General features: G+C 45.3%; 1 protein-coding gene across 1 annotated transcript in view; it reads left to right on the forward strand.

Moving 5' to 3' along the window:
• TNNI3K (TNNI3 interacting kinase) overlaps positions 1–23450 on the forward strand; it is a 97016-nt gene extending 73566 nt beyond the window's left edge. Inside the window, exons 22-25 of the mRNA XM_030032290.1 lie at positions 7237–7296; positions 8940–9109; positions 16652–16731; positions 21961–23450. Coding sequence (XP_029888150.1) covers positions 7237–7296; positions 8940–9109; positions 16652–16731; positions 21961–22037 — 387 coding nt within the window. The 3' untranslated portion in view covers positions 22038–23450. The remainder of the gene's footprint in view (positions 1–7236; positions 7297–8939; positions 9110–16651; positions 16732–21960) is intronic.
• The last annotated feature ends 488 nt before the right edge of the window (positions 23451–23938 follow it).

Here is a 23938-nt window from a genome sequence, read left to right on the forward strand (position 1 = left end):
CCTCAGACTTTCTCCAGATAATGATGCATTCTGAGTAACTGCATGTGAGAACAAGTTTGTTCACATGTAATTCAGGCCATTCATTGCCAAGCTTCACACTTAGCTGAGTTGAGTTTATCATTAATGTATCTCTGCCTCCTGGCAGGGCTTTTCACATTGTAGATGCCGTAACAGTGGACCAGAATTTCCCTGCTGCTTTGAAGAATCACTCCACCAGAAAATTTCTTCACTATCTTGTAAAGATGGTAGTTCTGATTACTGACACGTGGCTTAGTAGAACTGGTCTAGCCAAAGACAGGGAAGTGACATCCATAGAAGACAGTGCTCACTGGAAACACATGATGAGTGTAGAGGATGATAGATAAAATACTGTGCCTTTCGAAAACTCAGAACAGGTCTTGCTGTCTGTAGGGAGAGAGCGAGCAAGCCTCAGGGGTCACAGGCTGCAGGATCAGCAATAACAAATGCAAAGCCATGGTTAACCCAAGCAATAGGAAGACTTAAAAGAAGGTAAGAAAACAACCATTGGGCTCCAAGATGGGCTGTCATGTTTTGGTTTGCTTCCCAGCCGTCTTTATCCAAGCACAAACTATACCTAACCTTTCTGAGCCTGAGAGCTCACATGAGCTCTCAGCCCTAGGTGATTTGGCTGCTGGCAGTGGTATGGCTGCAGGCAAAAGTTTAAGCTATAAGATGAAAGAGAGTATGTTCAAGGATAGCTTTTGGCAGCTGTACAGAAATGAGGATCAGCACACAGGAACAAGTGTTCCTGCACTTCAGCGGGAGAGGGAAATATAGGTGACAAGTGTGAAGTGTTATATGGGATTTGAGGAGTGAAAACACTGCAGCCACCTCAAGAAGCTAAAAGATGTGACAGTGACAGCTACGCACACTGCCTGGGCTGTCACATTCAAAACCAGGGCTGAATATTCACCAGTGACTCAGATGGCCAGTGCACTGACCAGGCAGTTGCACCGAGCTCCAAGCTGGGAAACCACCTCTGCCAGGACTCCGGTCCTTTTTTTTATCCTGCAGGGTTGTCCCATTTCCTGGAATTGCTCCTTTTTTGTCTGGGGCACAAAACATCCTCGAAATACCTCTGACTTGTTGTAAGCATCCCATAAGGGAAGCTTAAGGTGTTAGTTTTTACAGCAGCAGCTGTAAAAGAGAAACAGGAACATGGTTTACGAGTTGTAGAAATATTCTGGCTCTTGATCTCTGCTCCCTATTGTAGCTTTAATCCTAAAAAGATCACATTTATGATCTTTGGAACTGGCAAACCATGTTTTTTCACTTATTCCAATGCAAAGAAAGTGGTTCTTTTGGATTATTGGTAGAAAAAAATGTACTCATTGCTTTTTAATTTCTGAAATGCCAGGAAGGTGTCTGTTCCTTTAATTAATATTGCTTTATTCAAAGATTACTCCTACTATGTTGACAGTTCTCTAAATATCCAGTGGCAAATATGTTTTGGGTACTAGAACAGAACAAATACAGTCAGCTGTACATCTTTCCCAAAGGCCTGGGGAGAGCTGTGCTTTCCAGAAGTCACAGTGTGGTGCCCTTGGGCTCAGTGTCTGCTGGGACAGCAGCAGAGAGGACCCCTCTCTGTGGCAGGGCCATTCCAGCCATGGCCTGGAGAACAGAGGAAATGAGCATGTGGAGGGTCTCTCAGACGACCACATGTCAAAGCATTACCAGCTCCAGAGGTTACACTGACTCCTTCCATTTCCCCCCAAAACCTATGGATAGCTGTGATTGAGTGGTAACGGTGTAGCCTGCTCCCAGGGTGAGACTTCAGGAATACATGGCAAGACTCCTAGCAATTGTAAGGGCAGTCCTGTGGAGAGGATACTGCAGTGTGGGAAGGTAGGAAGGGGTAGCGGTAACAAAGTTCACACCCACGCTTCTTTGCCAGCCTCAGATGGCAAAAATGCTGTTCACCACAGTCCCTGAGGGAGCAGAGCAGGAGTTAATGCTGTTCCCCAGTGGCTCCCTCTCTTCATGCTGTGCTGCAGTCTCTCTCTCCATCAGTGCCCAGTTCCGTCAGTCTGTCCAGCTGCATTGCCCAGCTCACTGCCATAATCTCCATCTTGCCTGGGTTGAATTATGGGGACCCAGCCCTCCTCCAGCCTCCCGCTTCATCCAGGCACTCGATCATTTATCAGAAGCATCATGTAATTCTCCTGTGCATCTAACTATTAGATTACTTTTTTTGCTATGCCATGACATGGCATATTAGTTTGAAAAACTGAAAGCCATCTGTTCTATTATATTTCAAAAATGACTGCATTGCTTATTATTATCATTGCTGTTGTTTTGGGACGTGTTTTTCATTGCTTAGGGAAGTGAGAAAGCAACAGCACTTAGAGCCAGGCAGGGTACAAGCCAATGATGTATGCATTTCACACGCACAGCTCGCCCAGAGTGGCTCATTCTCATCAGCTACATCACTGCTAATCCTAAAATGGGCCTCTCCTATTCCAGCTGTCTAAACTCTTTAAAGGTCTTCCTATTATTTCAATTTTCCCCCTATATGATATGGAATTTAATTTTCAGGGGTTTAAAATAGTAAACACAATGAATATTTTTTCCCCAGCTGATACCCTGGGAATTTTCACGTGGGACTCTGATTAATGCTGATAAAGACAAACCTCATATACATGTTACAATTAATAAACTCTTCTTTAGGATAGAAAGTAACTGTACTGTGAATTTCAAAAATGTGTGTTGCATCTGGTGTAATTACTGTCTTTTGGAGCCCAGCAATGTCTGCAGGATAGGAGTCTGATTTAACAGGGAGTCACTGCAGTAAGGTTGTTGCTACGGCACCTTTCTCACATGCTGCAATTTTGACTGGCCTCCTTTTTATGGCTGGAGGAGTCTGTCTTGATTATCCCAATTAACTCAGTAGCAGCAGTATTAAAGAAAATAAAATACACACGTGTTCCCTTCTGAGATTATAAAATGGCGGTTAAAGAAAAATTGTTTTATATTGGCTTTTGCAGTCTGTTGCTATTTCTGCACTAGAGGGAGCATGAACTAACTAAAGCAAGATTGCAAAAACACCATCATCCTCAAACTGGTCGCCTTTAGAGCCAGAGCAGGATTTACTGGTGCTTGAGACCATCCATGGTAGAGGGACAATAGTGACCCTCCCCTAACTAGTCTTTATATCTCTGTCCTTATATTGAGGGTCAAATCTTCCAAAGTAGGGTTGATAACCAGCACTTTTCTGATGCTATGTCTCAGCTGTATCTCCTGACTGGATGGATACACATCCGTGTATTTGCACATGAAAATGCAGATGCAGATATTGGAGTGTGTGGGCACCTGTGCTGGCTCTGCATCGGGGCTGTCTTACCGACAGTGTTACTGTTCTGGCATTTGTAGAGCATAAGAGTGGTGGGTTTGTTCGTAACTTCTGGGCTTTGACAGTGTTCCTTGGTGATGGAAAATAGAAAGCAGCCAGAGGAATGTCATCTCTATGAAGCATTTCTCACACAGAGGACTATGGAGATGGGTAGGTTCTTTATGTGCTTCTGTGTGTCAGCCAGGCAAGGGACCCTGGGTGCTCTTATAATGCCATCTTTGCATATGCTGCTGCAGCAATTGCTCGGGTATTTTTGCACGTGGATCTAAACTGTCTGAAAAGTCAAGAAATACACTCCAGAGACTGGAAATTCAGTTTGCTTAGAAAATGTTCCACAAAGTGTGTTAACTGCTTTAGGAAACACATTGCAGGGGTAGGCTTTTGGAAACTTTGGTTGGTTGGTTGGTTTCCTGGTGCTATTCTGGCATTCGAGGTCTTCATTGAACAACGTGGAAGTGTCATTTCTGATGAATGGAGCAGATTTTGGAACCTGTGTGATTTTCTGGTGTTACAGGAGGCCTTGTTTTGTATTACAGCTTCATATTACTGAACCAGATACTCTGTCTTTGCATTTGCTACTGGAAACAGAGTCCTGGATTTGTTCCATGGAGTCACTTTTCTAGTTAGCCTAGCATAGAAAAACGGGTTATCATGTGCCTAAACCTGTCCTTGTCCTGGATACTTGAGAGCTTTCTTAGCTGGTTTAGTGAACTAAAGCACATGCTCAAGTGCTCTACCAAGGCAGGGGAAGAGGAGGTTTGTGTGACTTTGGGCAGTGATTGACTGCAGTGAGCTTTGCCCCCCGACTGTATTCCTTACTGGTTATGTACATAATATATCGGTGTGAGAATTGCAGATAAAATGTATTTGCAATGCAGGGCATAGCTAGTTTATTTCATCACTAGTTTATTTATTGTTATTAGTGTTTCCTGGATTCTTGAATATGCTCTTGTCTTTGCACTTTATGAGAGGGGCGGGGTGTTAGTTTGTTTTCCATGTAACTATAAAGTAGCTGCTAATAATCATCAGCATGTAACTCACATTCTGTTTAAATTTATTAATAAGATGTCATATTAAATTGTTGACTTAAGCAAGCACTATGTAATGGATATAGTCACTGTATCTTGTTAGCATTTCCACAGCTCATTTAGCCCCAATAAAAAGAAACCATCTTTTCAGAATCCTAATGCACTTTGTTACTCAACAGTATCACTCCAACATAACTTAATCTTGCTAATGTTTTAGACCTGCATGATAGAATGATAAGGCAATTGATGGCTCAATCAGCCAGTGGATGTCTTGAACTTTGCAAAAAATGTGGGCAAAAACTTATTAAAATGAGCTTTATTAAAGGTACCATTCTCAGTAACAAAGGTTTTGAGTTATTTCTGAGGGCCTTGAAATAGTATCAGGAGGGCCACTGGGCAGAGAAAAATGAAGCAGTGTTATCACCCTCTTGTCAGCATTTGCAAGGTTTCCTGTGCAGTCAACAGCCTACCCTGAAACAGTCAATACAAATATACAATACTGCTGTAAATTCACTGCAGAGATTAACAAGCGATTCTTTCAAAGGGTCTCACTTAGTTATCTAGCATGTATAATAATCCTTGACACAGTGACGTCTCCTGAGCTTACCACTCAAGAGGAGGGACTGAATGCTATTAGTGAAACACCATAACAAGCAGAATGAGCAAAATATCTAAAATAAAAAGCATCACCATATCAATATCCATTTTACAGCATCTCACTGTAGATGCATAAACAAAGACATTTGCTTAAAAGACAGGTTATTTGTTAGGGGAAAATGGGGAATTTTGGGGCTCAACGAGTGTTCACAGGTCAGAATTCTCCAAGAGGTTTGCTTGGTTGAAAAAAAAAAACAATGGCAGAAAATGGAGTATATCTGTGTGGATTTTGCCTGATGTCTATGAAATGCCTCCAAATTTGAAAATTTATTCTTTTATTTGTCTTTAATTTCATTCAAGGTTCATCCCAGCTGAAAACTAGTTCCCATGTGTCATGTCACTGTTACTATTTATCAGGTACCTGAACATCTCTTTTCCAGAAACTTTTGAGAGTAGTTGTTTCCAAAGGCAAACTGTTGTCTAGAAAATTAGAGTGTCTCTTAAGCAGCATTTTTCATTAGCTATTTTAATTTGTAAGCTTTAATTAAAGTCAAAGTATTTGCCATATTACCTGGGGCTTAGTTCTGTAAAGAAAATAAACATTGGTTTGATTTTATCAAGTACAACTCTAACATTACAGTGAGTTCTTCCATTGTCTCTGATGGGCTAATCCAATGGGCTCTGATCAAGTTCCACTGAAGGCAACAGAGCTTATCACATGCAATAAATGCAGTATTTTTTGAACACTTTGTAGACTAGAGCTCAGGGATATTCTAATGTGGTCATACACTGCTTTATAACAGAACCCTTTATAAAAGGAACCACCGAAAACACCTCACAATCAAGTTTCCATCCAGTCATCAGATGGGATCTCCCTTCTTCCCACCAGCCTTCACCCAGCTAAAGAAGAGCCATTTCCGAGGCCTCCTTGTCCCTGTGAAGGACTCTGTGGTTCAGAGGGTAGATTTGCCATGGTGGTTTTCCCCAGCACTTTCCTAGGTGTAAGTTACTCATAGCAGTGCTTACTGGAGCCTGAGATTCCTGTGGGAACAGTGTCTTTCCAAAGTGCTGTGCCAGTGTCCAGCTGGTGGCCAGAGTCAGGAGAAGGATGTGGACTGTCTCGCTGCCTTAAGCCACTGCCACAAGGAGCACATATCAGCCAGGACACTGCTGTGGACACCCATAAACACACTTTTCTCCCTCCCTTTCCTATGTAACTGCAGACAAGGACAAGTCTATGGAACTTAAAATGGACTGGTCATTTTCTTTCTAACCCTTTTGAGAAAGAAAACCATTTAACACCCATTTTGTTACTACGCTTTCTCACAAAGGGCTAAAAGCTGAAGTCTTGTGTGTATTATCCCTCTGCTGTCACTCATAGATGTGAGGGCTGGAGGACTTTGTCCTAAAGCTTTTAAATTATGCCTACTTCTTGCAGGCAATTTTGTTGAGGAGGATGTGGTGATGGGAGTGAGGAGCTTGTTTAACAGTTACTTAATTAAGGTATTCCCAGTCCTCCTCTGTCAAACACCATTGTATGCAATGCTTTAGTTAAGCCTGAACTTCCCTGGGAAGACTGTGCTGTAAACTGGAACAGGGTATTGATCAGCAGTAACAAGAAGGAGGTATATTTGTCATTCCCCTCAGCTGCCTGATCCTGTCCCTAGCATGGCCTCTGCAAACTCTTGTGCCACCTGAAGCACACAGAGATGGAGACACATGTCCGGGAAGGGGTTGAGCAGGCGGTGGAGAGCAGCAGTGGAGCCGGTGCACATGGAGGGATGCAAGTACTCCAACGAGGGAAGGAAGAGGGTGGTCGTTAAGTGCAGTCTTGGTCAGGAGCTTGTCCGCTGCTCTTCACAGTTGTTGCTGTGTTCTAAGTCTTGTTTATGGGCAAAGAGGAAGCATACCTAATATTTAAGCAGAGCCAAGAATTTATTGTTGGTATTTTTTTAATCTTATGATCTAGTCATTACTAGCTCAAATCTAATTGTTACAGAAAAAGAGAAAAATAATGCAAAGTTGTTATACACACACTCCCCTCAGTTTCGTAGCTAGTACTGAACTTGCAGTTCCCATCAGATTCCCAAGCAGACTGAAAGCAATGCCATGAAATTCAGAGAAAGGGAAATGGAGAGGAGCTGTGTTTCATCACATATTTATGAGTCAGTTTAATCACAGAAAATATGCTCCCCTTCTATTTTTAACACAGCTCTGCTTTTTCTATTGTGTTCACAGGGGAGACCAGAGTTTTCGGAAGTAGTCACAAAATTAGAAGAATGTCTGTGCAATATTGAGGTAAGGACCTTATTTCCACCACGGAGTGTCTGTGCGTGTGCTGTGTGGTCAGGAGTTCAAGTGGGGAGAGCAGCAGCAGCTGAGGAAAGTGGTGGCTCTGGAGCCTGCAAGCTGCTTGAGCTGCTTCATCCTATTGCTAGCCAACACACTGTATTTTTAAGGCACATTGTCAACAGTGGTTTATACGGGTGCCAGGAGGAAGAGGCAGGGACCAGATATTGCTGTGAGTGTCAGGAGCTACTCAGAGAGGTACACTGAAGAGAGAACGTGACCAGTGCTGTGGGGATACACTTCGTAGTAGTCCTGGGCAGAATTTTTTACTCCCATTCATCCCATTCAAGACTGCTTGGTTTAAAAAGAAGACAAGACAAACTGGCCAAGACCCTTGGGAGAAAGGTAAAAAGAGAAAACATAAGAAGGATAAATGCAAAGGCAATTCCTCCTTTGGACTGTGGCTATGACACAGATGGATGTATCAGCCTTCAGCCTGGTGTAAGGTAAGTGGTCAAAGAGAAAGTAAATGACTCAGGGCTGCAATTCCTGAAATTATATTTTCTTGGTGTGTTTGTGTGTGTGTGTATGCATGTAAGAGTGTGGGTTTTTTTTAAACAAAACAAAACAAAAACCACCAAAAAAACCAACCTACTTTTAAAAAGGATCTCTGCTCTTGAGCTTAGGGGTCAGAAAAGACACCCATAATCTATTACATTTCTTCATGCTCTGACTACAGCTGGTTGCTCTATGTGTTGGTGGAAGCTTTTAAGTGTAAAAAAAAAAGTGAAGCACTGTATCACAAGAAACTGTGACATCTCTGATGTCTATGATACATAGGCAGCAGTGCATGCAGGAAGAAATCTGGGGCAAGAGCTTACATACAAAAAGAAAAAAAGAAAGCATTATTTAGCTGGGGAGTTATACCTAAGCTCCACTGTGCCCAGGGCAAAGCCTTGTTTGAGAGGGGTTTTAAGGAACAAGATCTCTAGTAAGTTAAGTACCACAGCCAATGAAGGATGAAGGTGGAGAGTTTTCTCTCTCCACCTCCCTCTATTTCTTCTCTTTTTTCTTCTCCTCTCTCAGTAAATAATTTCTGCTCCTTTTAAGTATCTCTGAAACCAGGAGTGGCAGGGACCTTTTGTGCCAGCAAGTCTAGGCCCCTGCTGCTGCAGGTTCTGGTGTTGTATGTATAAACACATATATTGATGTGCTAGCCATGCATTGGCATTGCCCTGTCAGTCTGAATTCCTGCCCTGGGACACTCGGACAGGACTGCTGTGATCAGGCAGCACTGCCACCTTTCTGGTCCAGATGGGAAAGTCACAGCCGGTGGCTCCCACCAGGGAGGCAGTGATGTCTCCCAGCTGCACAGCGGATGCTCGCAAGCCAAATAACTCATGGCTGAACTAAAGCGTATCTTCTGGAAAGCCATCCAACCCCAGCTTGAAAACCCCAGGCGATGATGAATTGACCGCTTTATTTGGCAGGCAGCAGCCAGTTCTCCTCAGCTGATCAAAGTCGGGAGGCACTGTTGTTTTCAGCCAAACTATAAAGGAAATGTGGGACATACAACTTAGGAGAAATAGGTGAGGAAAGACTCTTAAATGTGTAGTAACAGTGTCACTTTTTTTTTCTTTTTTTTAATCCAGTTAATGTCTCCAGCCTCCAGCAACAGCAGTGGTTCTCTGTCTCCCTCCTCATCTTCGGACTGTCTTGTTGCACGAGGAGGTCCTGGCCGTAGTCACGTTGCAGCACTACGTAGTCGGTTTGAATTGGAATATGCCTTGAATGCACGAGCTTACGCTGTCTGGTCACAGAGGTATGTGCCAGTCATCACAGGGCTGAGGAGAGCGCTTACTTTGAAAGGGATAGAAGGCATCGTCCCCAAGACTGCATGGCTCACATGCCTAAAGCAGGTGTTCCCTGCAGCAGGGACTGTGCCCGACTAGGGGATGTGGCTGTGTGAGAAGCCAGTAGCAGAAACACACCCTGGGGCTGATCCACTGCCAGGGCCAGCCCGGTAAAGCACTTCTGCAGTCTTGTCTTCTGTAACTGCTGTAGCACAGGGTGTTTGGGTTATCTGAATGCTGTGGAAGCCATCCTGCTGCCAAGACAACAGCTAAGCATTTGCATTTTTCACTATGAGTAACAAAAATAGTAGAAAATCAAGTCCTGCCATGTATGGGCTCTACACACGCAGTACCACTGCTACATCACATGAAACAAAAGACTGATGACGGCCCACCCAAGGGGATGGAGGTGAGTGGTCATTAGATGGATGTACCTTCACTACCTGCCGGCAGGTCTGGGAAGGCCAGTGTTTATATCACAATGTGTTTTCAATTTGAAAAATTTCACTGAAGAAAAGCTAGAAGACACATTTTTCTTTGGAAAAAAAAAAATAATATTCCAGTGTGTGGCATCAGTGACAAGATGGAAAACCCAGATTAGTCCATGGGCAGCATTTCAGTACCAGATGACGTGGCTGGAGGCATCAGGTGGCACTGTGACACAGAGCCTTACCAGCCTCCTTCATGGCATGGGCACTGTTCACATTTCAGAGAACTGCTCATATAGTTACTTCTGCGAAGTATTGCTATTTAAGGGAGCTGACTCCTGCAGGAGGTTTTTTGTTGTTGACAGGCCAGTTTGTTATACTGGAGGCAGTATAACCTCTATGTATTGTCTGAAAAATAAAGGAGGCTGTGTTAGTATGTCGCATCGAAATAGGAGGGCAGGATTTGCTAGCCTTCATAAGGGGCCAGAGTTATCCAGTGAGCTCACCTCTCTCAGCAGAAATCTAAGCCCTGCAGAAATGTGATAAGTGTATTTGCTGACTCGTATCACAAGCATGGCTTGTTATCTCTGCCAAAATACAAGGCAGACATGTCCTTCTGATTAGGAGGAATAGGGCACACTTAGGAAAACCCAGCTGAAAATCCTAGAAATAAGCAAATTTGGGAAGAAAGGTCACACTGAAATGCCATTATGATTATTATGTATGAGAAAGTTTGTTTCCTGTTACATTTATAGTATATGTCCCATTTATGGAGTGCATAGCTTGTGTCTGAAAACTATTTTCTAACATGCCCTCACCTCTCTTAGATTCTTAGTATTAGTGGAGTTTCTTTAATGAGAGGAAGTTTTATGGACAGGAAAAACACCCAGTTCCCTGACCATAAGAGCCTGTGCTGAAGATAAAACATGAGAGAGACTACTGGTCCTAGAGAGTGACTGTGGTAGAAAAGCAAAGTAATTGAAGAGGTGCCATTTTTTGATGTTACATTTCTCAGGTCTGTGCTTTAGTTTTAGTTTTTTTCATCTTGATCTCAAATTGTGATATGATTAAATGAATGAAGTAGGCTGTGCTACTGGAAGATGGTGTTGCAGTACCAGGAGAGAGCACTGCCAGACTGGTGCTGTCACCTGCGCTCATCACAGTTCCCAGGCTGCTGTCTGGGGAGGGCGGCAGGTGAAGAAGGGCAGGGACAGACAGACAGAAACTGGACTGTCCCAGCAGGTACAGAGGCAGGAGATACAAATGCCAAGTCCCTTTTCCTTAAGGAAGAGGGAAAGGATCTCAGCCTCACAGAAATTTGTGGGAGTCAGCATTGCTAGGGCTGTTCCTACCAGAGTACATCCTAAAAATTGCATATCATTCAATTTATGACCGTAGAAGGGTAAGAAGAACTCCTGATATTTTTTAAGGCAAAGTCACATGTGGGTTTTCTATATTATTGTACCACTAAGTTAATATCCGAGGCAGTCCACCCTACCACTTGGGAGACCTGGTTTTGAGGGCAAATTTAGCAATCTCCTGTCTCTATCCCATGGGGAGTGAGAGTACTGTGAAGATGAAATGGTGCTCTTAATCTCTGCCAGAAGAGCAGTGCACTCGGTCTAAACTTTACCCTTTAGCACCACTTAGCAGTCAGAAATAGTCATAGCAAAGCAAGCCATGCCCTCCTGATACGTTCCTGTTAACCAGGATGCGGAAAGTCAGAAATACAATCAGCTAAAATTGGGAGCTGGAATAGAGGAGCAAAATGAATCAATCCTTTGCCTGTTCGGGGGCTCGTATGGAGAGGCAGAAAGCAAACACCTGCAGACAGACACTGGAATCTTTTACATGAAAACATAGATCAGACCTGAAACGTTCATCTGGCAAAATGTGATATCCTATAAATTGCTTTGCTTTTGTCATACGCTGCTGGAGCAGGACATGGAGCTGGGCACTGACGTCAGGGTGAAGGCAACGTGAGCTAGACTTTCACTTTTCGTAAAGGGCCAGATTTTGCTGTTGAATATAATAATTTGCATTAAAGGAATAAGAAAGTGACATATCTAGGTTAGTGTAGACATGAGAGAGAGAGAGAGAGAGAGAGAGAGAGAAGGGGCATTCACAAGTGCCCCTCTTGTCCTGTAATTCAGTGTTCCCAGTGCAGCACTGAGGCTCGTTAGCCCACTAAAATGGGCTCCTCTATAACCCCAGCGGTTATTTAAAGGTGAATTCTTTTATCAGATGCTCTGCCATACAAACTTAACAACATTCAAATCTATAAATAGCACCCAGAAAGATTCACCCAGAGGCACAACACTCAACAAAAAGGGAATGGTTTCCACAGTTTCAGTAGTTTTCGATAATAAAACACACTGAGATGATTAATGACTTCACTTCCTAATGACAACTGTTTCTTAGGGTTTCATTTTTGTAAGCGTAGGCATTTTCAGAGGGAAGGGGTCATGTTGGTTTTTTCCCCAGCTGGACTGTATTTCCTGGGCTGCCTCCTGTTTCCATCTGCTCTGACAACTTCATGTCCTATGAAACACCACAGCATGCAACTCCACACTATGGCAGAAACAATTCGTCTGATGAAACCTCCATGTACTATGCATGGAGTCGAACAGCCATGGCACGGAAGTTACTTGGTTGTTTCTTGCCCTGTAACTTTAGTGTCTGTTTAGCGGTCGTATGGCAGGATGCAGGAGTGTCATAATGAATTGGATGCAATAGCAGTGCGCTTTGTCTGTCTGACAGGACAGCTTAACCTGTCAACTCATCACTGTATAGAAGCTTTAGCTGTTGATTTTCTACACCTTTAGCATTTCCCACAGAGTCCAAGGACAACATCTGCAAAAGAATAGTCTTTTCTTGTTTAAGTAGCTCCCAGTTAACCCAAGTCAGAAATATTTGGAGTGACCTTTCTTTGTATCTTTGGACAGTGATATTAACAAGTCTGATGGCCTTGGCAGGGGCTGCTCTTTAGCCTATGCTACAGGCTGCCTCAGATAGCAAATACCTGTCTGCGTGGCGTGGCATGTCATAATATTCTGAAAGAATTCCCTGTCTGTGCAGAATAGAGGAGTCATGCAGCAAACACGTTGCTCTGTCTGCTGTGAAAACGTTGTTGGGTGCGTGCAGGCAGAGCCTTGCTCGTCAGCTGGACGTGCCACCATCAGAGCTCTGTGCCCGCCTGCCCTGCGCAGAGAAGTAACCTCTTGCTGAGCAGCACTTGCTGTAAGTGCCCTGGGTTGGCTGGATCGCGCAGACAGCTCAGCTGCCCTTCTTTCGGTGCGTGCCAGCTCCTGTCCTGGGCGAGCGGCGAAGGAGGGAGGAGCGGGGAGCCAGCGTGCCCGTCCATCCTGCTGGCTGGCAGCCCGTCTGTCCGCGGCTCTTCGCAGGCAGACCCTTGGGGGACAGTCCCCAGCGGCAGTGCCACCCAGCATCTTCTCCCGCTCTCCACGAGCCGGTTGCGGACTGGGGCAGCAGTGCCAGCACATGGGAGAGGGCCCTGGGCAGCGCTGCAGAGCCCACTGGGGCTGAGGCAGGGGCTATGGAGCTGCAGCCAGCTGGGTGGGATTTCGCAGCCAGCAGTGCTGCAGATCTCCCCTGGAAAGGCACTGTCCTGAGCTGGGCACCATCCCGCCAGGCCAGCAGGAGAGGCGGTTCCTGCCTTGGATCACTCCCGTGTTGGGCCTCGTCCTGCAGAGGCTGGCACTCTCGGATGTCTCTTGCTAGACACTGGTCTGTAGTTAGGGACAGGCAGGACTGCAGAGCTCTGCTGTTCTTGGGCTCTGAAGCTCAGGTGCAGAGCCTACGAAAGCAGCACTGCCACTGCTGCACCAAGAGGCTTTTGTGTCACATGTGGATCAGTTTTCACTGGTGTGCATACACGCATGGGTGGGATCATGGGATTCAGCATCCTGCTTTTAATGCCTTAGTGCAGATTTGTGAGGGAAACTTGGTCTGTTCAGGAAGCAGCTGCAGAAGATCAAGACATTTTGATGGGTTTATTTCCTCTAGCAGAAAGACGTCCTCTCCTTCTCCCCTGCTAACAGCTCTCTTTCTCCAAGCTAAACAACAGGCCCGCAGACACTATCACCCATGTGGTTTCTCTCCAGCTCTCACGCTGGTGTACCTTCTGCTGGGCAGCTGTCTTAGATTGACGACAAGTGCCTGGTCCCTTACAAACCACCTTTTCTCCCAAAATAGAGGATGGGAAGAGAAAAGCTGAGTTATTCCTTATACAAAAGGTTTACATTTGTTGTCAAGGGAAAGATCGCTCTTTCCAAGCTTTTTTCAAGTTCTTTCCAAGCAGCTATTTCTTCCCCTTCCAGACTTAATGCCTAGAGAGGCTCCTCAACAATTTACTGAAGATGGTTTCAGCTCTTCTGGTTAGTTAACATAAACTCTTACCCACCTGACAAGAAATTTAAAGAAAAAACATATAGCAAAGTGACTGAGTGAATGGGGTTCAGTTACTTGTTCTGAGAATAATCAGATTTCAAGTTTTCTGCCTTATCCTGAAGTCTGGGTCATGGCAGAGTGGGGTGTGTTATTTATCACAGATTTGTATCATAGTTCTCCTCCCAACAGCTGTTCATTAGCAGCAATTTTCTCCATCTTCTTTTTCTTGTTTACAAAACCAGAGGATTCCTGTCTGCTGTTTTTGCTCTGAGCTGCTCCAAAGGCAAAGAGGCCAAATAACTTAAGAGTTTCTCCTTTCAGAGGAAATCCTCGCATGGGACGGACCAGTGCTGTGGTTCCTCTGTAGGTCCAGGCCAGCATCGCTGGCACAGCCGGTGCTGCCAGCCTCCTGTTCGGCAGCATGGCTGGCCTCAGGCCCATCTCTCTTGGCTAACACACCAGGAGTTACTCCGTGAATGCTGTGTGAGGAATTCAAGCAAAGTGTATGTTTTATTTCTTCCCCTGGGGACCTCCTGGCTCTTCCCACAGCCTGCGGATGCTGTGATAGCTGTCTGCAGTCCTTTCAGGTGCAGATTTGCCAGCCAGTCATTCACTGGTTTTTTGCTTCAGCCTCTGACTGGACAGTGTTTTCCCAAAGTAGACCACTTTACTGTTTTCCTCTGCCCAAAGAAGGGCTGCTTCTCCTTAATTATGAATGAGCTTCAATAATGCAAGTGATGCAGTGAATGTATATGTGTTCTATACAATTGCGGGTCAGCCCTCAAAGGGCTTTCCCTTCGCAGGCATGCAGACGAGGGGTCAGGGAAGAGGGTGGCTGTGTTGACAGCAGGGCGAGCAGCTGGGTGGGTGGGTGGGTGGTAGAGGAGGAGCTGTGCAGCGCAGAGGAGGGCCAGCTCTTTGGGACAGCAGGGAGCAGAGTGGGGAAGGAGGTGAATGGTCCAGCGAGAGGGAAGCCAGGAGCAGAGTGGAGGACAGGACAGTGAAAAGTGGGTAGAAACAATATTCCAGAAGTACCAGCTGAGCTGGAGCGAGCATTGCCTGCTCCTTCAGGGTATTCCTGATCCTCATTAAACTACCTCCAGCCGGCCAGGCAGCTGCCTGGCCTCCTCCCATGGGGCACGGTGCCGCTCCAGGCATCAACAAGCAGCGTTGCTATAAGGAACCTGTATCCATCCGTCCTTCTTAAAGATGTGTCTTAAAGAAGCTGGGAAAGCCAGAGCCGCAGGACCTGTCCTGAGCCTCCCAGTGCTTCCATCAGTGGTAGAGTAATAGTTGTGTTCGAGGTAGAAAAGCAGAGAAGTCCCAACAAAACCTGAAACAACCAGCCTGTGTCCTGCTGTTGCCAGCTGGCGTCAACGTTTCATATTCTGCCGCTTGGACGATTCACTGAACTGCCCTTTCCATTTCATGACTTCACGTTTTCGAAGTTGAAAAGCTAGACTCATCAGTTTTGCCAGAGAAAGTACTTGAGGAGTAAGTGAAGCTGATGGCATGTTACTTTGCAGTTAGTGGAATTCAGTAAACGTAATCCTATTATCCTCTCAAAACTGCACAAAGGCACAATGAAAAAGAGTATCTTAGTGACTCCTCAACAGAAGCCAGAAGCTGTGAATACACCTGTTAAGTTTAGATAGTCTAGTGGTGACAGGCCTTTGAGTTTTTATATATTGTAAGATAAATAATATCCACAGCATCTAATTAAGTTAATATAAAGTTCTGTTTAGTACTGTGCCTTCTATCTGGGCTGTGAAAAGTGTCAAAGCCCGAGAACTGTGGCTAATTGTATTTTCAATAAAAAGGCTTCTCAAGGGTTACGTAAGCATACTCAGTGAAGGCAGGCCAAATGAAAGAGCCTCTTTTTAAGGGACAACACTAAGGTGTTATTTTCATGGAGTGCTTAAATCCAGTAGGTCTTCTTTAGTCCCCCAATCGAGTATCAGATATGTTCTTATAGATCTGGGCTCTCCATCATATCTAAACTGTTCTGATGCACCTCCGTGTGCTCTGTGTGTTGCACTGCTTCCCTGTGCCGTTGGCTGTGTCACTGTAGCCATTATCCCTTCCATTATTCTTTTGACAGCTCCTTGGAAATAAATGCACTAAGGGCTAAGTAAGAACAGTTTGGGCTTCTTGGTTTTGTGCACACTTGGTTTCTGTCTGCCTCTAATCTAAGAAGAGCTGGTAGAGGACAGTCCTGTACATGATAGCTCCTTAGGATCAGTGATAAACAACCCGTTGGCAGGACCATGGTTTTGGTCAATGACTGGAAGATAATTCAGCAATCACCCTTGCCGGAGAAACTTATTTGCAGGAATCTGTTAGCAGTCATGCATAAAATACATTACAATGACCCTAGATTGATGCTTAGAATTGCTTCTAAAATAGCAACGTACGAACAATTGTGAAGGCCCAAACAGTATATTTGAGGGAAGTTACTTTGAGAATGGATGAAATGCAAGCATGTAATTCATGTTCTTGCTCCATAACTTTTTTTTTGCTTTTTGTTTACTGCAAATGCCAGTGGCTGGACACCAGGCTGATGTATTTCATATTACTGTCTTTTCCTTCCAACTCTGTAGAAAAAGTTCTTATGGTCTGGAGATGTGACTTTATCAGTCTTATGTAAACTGACACCTCCTATTTAATTTGCAGCACTGGGCACCACCCTTCTCAGGGTCTGTCTTTGGATGACATGAGAAGAAACTTCCAGTACCCACCAATCGACAAAAATGGTGAGTTAATGCAGAATACTCCTCTAAGCATCTTGGTGTGGTTAATCAGTGTGGAGCTACAGTCTCCTGAGGTACCAAAAAGTCTCATGAGAAAACTAATGTTCAGTGCAGGCTGCTGGATATGGACAGCCAGAGCTGGTGAGGTCTCACCCTGTGCTCCTTGCAGCTCATGGCTGCTTTCACTGCATGTGCACCCCAAGCACTTCAGAGCTGGGGTGGTCCTTTCTGTCTATGTGCATGGGTCTGTGAATAAGGAGAAGATGTGGCATTATATCCTCAAGGCTACTTCTGCAAAAAACAGGGAAGACAGTCCTATTTCTGGAGTACCACAGGAGCATGAAATGACACAACATATCCTTTTCACTGTTTGCACTCCTCTCTCAGAGGGCATCCCATTGTACTGGTTCCCTCCAGAACAGAGATGTCCTGAGTGCTTCTTCCTCGTGCCTTCCTGGCTTTCTGTCCTACTGCATTCAAGTGTGTGTTTATGCATTGCCACACAAACAGTTTTCCAGCATTTCCTAGCCCCTGCATTTGCAATCATCCCCAGTAAACCTCTCTTGCTAAACAGCCTTTGCTCAGGTCTTGTCTTGCAGGCAGCTCCGTGGGAGTCTGTTTCTCACCCACCCTTTCTGCACAGCTCATGAACTCACTAGCTGGCTCTTTACAGTGTCCCAAGTACAGAACAATTATCATCTTAGAGCTTTTTAGCCCAGCAGCATAATGTATAAATAAAACCTTAAAATAACATATGAAAATGTAGTTGGCATTAGGGTGGTATCAAGCAGACTGGATTCAGACATCTTGGGTAAATCTTTCTTTCTTGGTGTGGAGCTGAAGGTCAGACTAAATCTCACCTTCGTGCCAATCTTCGTTCACGCTAGGCTCAGCTGCTGCCTCCTAGAAAAACCTGCCACTGGTGTGAAGCCACTTTCAGTATGTGCTGTCGGGGTAGTACGTGCTTTATGCTCAGGTGTGAAACAGCAGCACATCCCAGCTCAGTAACTTTCTGTGCAGCAATACTGAAGGGGGACTACACCAAGTGTGTGATTTTGGAAAGCCTCCAGCTGCTGTCCCATGGTGCTGCTCCTTCCACCGGTCCCAGCTGATCTGTTTGCCTGAGCGTCCTAAGCTGCTCCAGGGCCATGTCAACAGGACGTCACTTGCCCATTTCAGCGTGGACACGTGGCCAGGGCCTGTCCGCTGTGGCTGCTGTGTTTGCTGACCAAACATCAGCACAGCATCCGTGGTTACCTTTGCCTGACGAGAGCACCACAGACCACACTTCCACCATCGGCCCGGAGCCATGCAGATAATCTGGATCTCATCACCCCGTGGACAAGTGTGAAAGTCCAGGGAGCCCTGGAGACAAAGCAATGCAGGGAGGTATTTCCTGAAACCACTGCTGGAGGGATCATGGCGGTACACCCAGCGACACCAGATGCAAAACCAGACTCTGATACGCTCCTAGAAAAGCACCGCAGAGCAGGCAGAAAAGGAGGCTTTGGCACTGCCTGTGCCAGCCATGTCTGTTCTGAAAGCTGGGTAGAGGTTTTTTCATAAATAGTCATATCAGACTTTGGGATGCGATGGACAAAGGAGGCAAACAAAAATGGCAGGAGCCGTGAGGCTGACATGGCGGAGAACGACAGCAACATCTTCAGTACCAAGGAGCAGGGCTGGGCTTTGGCAGACAACACAGACTTCTAAGGAGATGCATACAGCACAGTCGCTGCCACCCAGGAGTGCCCACTGGGAAGGTCTCTCTGGGTTTGCTGGGAGCAGAGGTCTTCTGTGCTGCATAAAGTCTCTGTTCCTCCAGGCCATGCCTGCAGAGCATGTATAAGGAAAACATGTTTTTCTATATGCTCTATACTTACATAGATTTTTCTGTATGTTCAAATGGCAGCTGTGTTGAGTGGATCCATTGACTTTACAGGGTTGCCACCCTCATTCAGAGTTTGCTGCTGTCTCCTGCCCTGGGGCCTTCTCACTCCTCTCCTGGCATCTGTTCCCTTTTCTGCCACTTGCCAACCTGTTTTGTCACCAGGAGGATTCAGTGTTTTGTTCTGCCTGAAGCATATATCAGATGCTTGTCATCTTTGCTGTTTTTCACAGGCCTCAGCATGACTTTTGCACTCCTTCCTCTCCTCTGAACTGAGCACATTGGGTGAGAAAAAGAGAAAACCTGGTCATATAAATATTTACTGTGTACAACACTAACAGCAGTGTTGCTGTCATAACAAGTAGTGAGGTAATGACCTTTGAAACTGAAAAAAGAACAAAAACTTTGTTATTACTTATTGTATGTGGATTCCACAGCTGCAGAGAGCAGTTCCTCAGGGCACAGCTTTCATCAGGTACCTGGCAACTGGAAAACTTGAGGAGGAAGAAAACAAGAACAGAACAGAAATGTTTAGTGACCTCCTAGAGTAAGACCATCCAGGCAAGACTGGAGGGGGTTTCTCAAGTCTGTATTAAAAAGGGACAAAAGGGAATGAAGGGCTGGTGGAAAAGAGACTCTCCATGACTGTATTTAAGCTGTGGGATTAAGGAGTGATTTCAAACTCCACTCACAAGACCTCAAGATTTATTTTCAAATATACCTGTTCCTTGAATCATAGTTTCCACAGGCGGGAACCCAAGCACATGAGCAGGAAGGGAGGTGGCCCTAGCCATGCCTCCACGTTGCTGGTCAGATGCCAGGACCGTGGTGCAGCACAGCTTATCGCAGCCAAGAGCTGGCCAAGCTGAGCCTTGCCCTAACTCAGGTAACAATGGAAAAAGCCGGGGTTTTACAGAGGAAAGTGAAGATCCTGCCTGTTAGACACAACAGGACTGGAAAAGCTACTCCTTGCCACTTACTTCATTTCAGCAGGGTTATGCAGCTCGAAGTTGAGTCCTGCAGTGTCACCAGGATATGTATCTCGAGGAACAGCAGAATCACTGTCCCTTGTTGCAAAGCACCAAACCCAGCTGCTCTGGAGGCCCACCATGAGCACCCTGCAGCCCAGCCACCACTTGCTCTGACTGCATCCCAGGCTTCAAGACCCCAGTAGAGTGATCAAGCCATTGCAATGCATAGTGGCACACCAGAAGACAGAAAGCCCTGAGCCCTTTTTTGTTAAAGTGCTTGGTCCAATGATTGCAAATATTTGCACTCTTTATTTATGCCACATAAACCAATTTCACTGCTGTCTCTCCCCATTCATGTCCATTTTGATCTTTTTTCTGTTTGCTTTTTGCCTAATGTTTTCCATTATCCTCATTTGTGCTTGCAGTCTGTAAACAATAGAGAATACATTCACTGTTTTCCTTTCTCAGTAAAAGACCCAAAAGCACCCTGGTCCCATGCCTGCAAGAGCCTTTGTGATAGTGAACAATTTTCTTCACTGAGTGTATTTGAAAACAGAAATTCGACAAATAAACACAGCCCTGACTTCTTCAGTGAAAGCAAAGCATCTGCTTTTCATGGGAAGTTTCACAAATTGTGAGTTAAACAGTATCTTGAAAGCAGTGAGGCAAATGCGCACTGCCCAAAGAAAACTGTATATCCTCTAAAGTTTAAGATTGGTGTAAACACGGAGTTTAACTTTGACTTTGGCTTCTCCTTGCTCACTGCAGCTCTCAGACGCTGGCAGACAAGCTTATGCTGCTGCTGCAACAGTCACCAAAGTTTCCCAGCTGCAAAGAAGGCCCTGGCAAGGCTTGCAGCACAGAATCTGTCCTGCAACACAAGAAAGCACGTGCACTTGCTGAGCAGTTATGTGACAGTGCAAGCCCAGGCTGTGGCGTAGTGTAGCATCATCCCTCTTGGCACTTGGAAAGGGCACCAGCCAACCAAGGAGAGATGTGTCCCTGGCAGACAAGAAGGGATCCTGGGAGTGAACCAAGCCAAGCATCCTTGTGATCTTGATCCTGGCTGGTATGAAACTCACAGGCACTACAAGGGAAAAAAAAAAAACATAGGATATGGTTGAGGGGATTGGAAGGATGAAAGCATTTATTAAAGCAGAGGTTCTCCACTCTGTGGCAACGGCAAGGCAAATGGAAGTGATGGTGGAGCAATGGACAGTCTCCCACCTAGCGCGCTCAGTGCACCGCAGCGCAGTACAAAGTATTGTCACCCCGGCTGGAGAGGTTCTCAAAAGTACGTCCTGCTCTTGTAATGTGCCCCGTCAGAGACTATCGTTCCTCACATACACAGTGACGCACCATGGCTTTGGCTCCAGCAATGACACATGCTACCTTCACCTCCCAATATTCAGGGCACATCCACCATGCCCGAGAACAGTCACAGCATTAAGGCCCAGCATATTTAGGATGTGAGTGAGATTTCCTTAAGGAAAAGTTTTGCTGCCAGCTTTCAAAGCATAGTGTGTCATGATTAGGAGATAAACCAGGGTTGCTTATGGATTACAGCTTAGGGATGCCTTGGTCAGTACTGTTGTAATTACCAGAGTCTTAATTTTGTGCAGCTGTGTGTCTTTTATGTTTGGCAATAGGAATCTGGCACGCAGAAGCCTTAGCAATGCTTTGTAACCCTTCTCCCACCCCACCCTGTGCCCCAGAAAGTTTTCGTGTTCCAGTTTCAATGCTCTCTTGCTTCCCGAGTGGCTAAGTATCTCTGTACAATGCCTAGTTTTCAAGAAATTTGAGTTGGCTCCACTGGATTTTTAATGTTAGTACAGTAAAATAAGAAGTGTGGGAGCAGCTGACCAATGACACCGTGGAAAGGGAGAACCGGTTTCTTTGGCATTGTTAGAGCAGCTCATTGGAAATACAGTGCTGGCAAGAGCAGTTGCTTTCTATTTTGTAGTGTCAAGAATTAAAATATTTTAAGAATACTTATCAGAAGGCTTATTTTGAGCCCTTCGAAGCTCTAGTTGAAAGGCAAAAAGGTATTTTTTTAAATGGCAAACTTACACTGTGTTATTAAAACATTGAGATTCATGTTTTACGTCAGTCACCAGAGATTCTTTGTGCTTGATTATTGTGAATTCATTGCATGAATGACAGGGTCTGTTTACTTCCTTTTTAAATTTTTCCTCAGCAGATGATATTAAATGGAGATTTGCAGTCAGCAAAAAGGTATCATCAGCATGATCTGTGCCTATTTAGCACAAACTGATATCCACATTATTTTGTTGACATTGTCACTGCAGGGAGAGGTGGGGGAGAATCGCTGCTATGTTGAGCCATGCATGAACTTCTTTCTGCATCTTGCAGGCTATGTGTCGGATCCCATGAGTACCATGAGGTTTCATTCCTGCAGCAGCAGTGGCAGCTTTGAAGAAAGCAGCTGACAGCATGAACCGTCCGCCTGCAGAGGGACTCACCATCAACCGGCAGCAACAGTTCTCACAGTATCAGTCTAACTCCCAGGCATCGTGTGTTACAGTGAAGATTCCTAAACTGAACAGCTTTATTTGTTGATGGCAAATGCCCCTGTCATAAGTTCTGCTCTAGCATCTTTCTCTGCTGACCTGCTTGAGAGTTGGTGTTTTTTTGGTGGTGTGCATCTATTCTTTAATGAAGCGAACGTCCACAAGGAATGCTGCACTTTCATCTTGAGCATTAATAATTAGAAGAGATGAAAGTAAAAATGCATCTGGTATATTTTCAGAGCTTCAAGGCAAGATGTTCTTAGCTTGGACTGCACAAAGGCTTGGGGCTATCAGCCCCTCCCTGACCGGTAGGTGCCAGGGAGCTGCCAGCCCAGTCCCCATCAAGAAGAGGAGCAGCCTGTCACTCCCCACCACCATCCAGGCCACTGTGGAGGCAAAGTTTTTCCTGCTCCCAGCTTCTGAACCAGATCTAGTTTCTTTTTTGAGTTCCCCGCAGTCCCAGACATGTCCCCTGTCTCATTTTCATCACCATGGGCTCAGGCAGGTCCCCAGCACAGCAGCCCCATGGCTGCAGCTCTTCAGAGCCCTGATCTTTGGGTGCTCTCCTGCTCGATGAGAATAAAGAGATGTTTGGGTAGCCATCTTAACTGTACTCTTCCAGACATTTGTGTTTTCTTAGCCACTTTCTTGTTTTGGTTTGAGTGATTGTTTTTCCCAAAGAGTGTAAGCTTTCATTCTGACATTTGCTTACAAAAAGCAACACAGGTACTCCAAAACAAACTTTAAAACAGAAGGAAAGTATGTAAAATTGTGTCACAAATATGATAATGTTAACACAGTGCAAAGTTGCATTTTTGACTCAAAGTAAAACTGCGGCAGAGTGCCATCTAGCGCGTGCAGAGCTAAATGAGTGCCATGACTGGGCTTTGCAACAGCAATTCTGATCACTGGGAATTGAAAAAAAAAAAAAAAAAAAAAAAAAGAGGTAGGGCAGGAGAACTTGAACTCTTCTTCTAGAAGCAATTACAGAGTTAATTATGGTGTTATTTTCTGGGGTCTTTTATCAAATTAGCAAAATTTAGCTGCAAGCAATCCTGCTGTAATAGTATTCCTTAACTAGCTTCAAAGACAGAGCTGACATTGGCTGAGTAGAAATCAGTGTTCACAATTGCTGTGTGTTGCTCTGTGGATATTATTCAGGATGTTGGGTTCTTACAGCTATGATCCCCGAACCCAGGTCTGCGATGAGGCATCGTGCAGTGCAACACACATGAACTATAAATGCGTAGTAGGCTCTACCAACTCACACCTTCCATGCATGGCATTAATTTCACAGTCCTGAAGCAATAAAAATGGGGAAGATTTCACTTAGCAAGGTTCACAGGTGTTTTTTTCATTTGTTTTGTTTCATTTCCTGAAAAATTCAATGGGGGAGAAAGGGAAATAAAGCTGTACGTCAAGTGTTGCAGATCCGCTGTCAGCCCCTGGTACCACCCAGCAGTTACTTTCTGCTCTGTTTGGTTCATGTTTGAGTTGCAGTCTCATTTACACCAACAGTCTGCTGGGCTAATGTAAATATTGGAAGAAACGCAGAAAGGTCTGGGCTGCAGCTCACTAGGGGACTGGTCGGACCCTGGATGAAATCCCCCAACCCCCATAAGAAGTACAGCTGGCAAAACCATCCCCTCGGCGAGCATCCCGTCCCGCTCCGCCCCGGCAGGAGCAGAAGAGCGGGCTGCCTCGGCGCGTGGCCGGGAGGGACTGACCGCTGCCAGCACCAGTGCTCCTGCTCCGGCGCCAGCCTCTGCGCCCTTACTGCGGTCTGCGGGCTAAGGCAGAGCCACCTCCTCCAGCCTGGC

The sequence above is a fragment of the Aquila chrysaetos genome, chromosome 12 (assembly GCF_900496995.4).
Source record: "Aquila chrysaetos chrysaetos chromosome 12, bAquChr1.4, whole genome shotgun sequence".
Lineage (NCBI taxonomy): Eukaryota > Metazoa > Chordata > Aves > Accipitriformes > Accipitridae > Aquila > Aquila chrysaetos.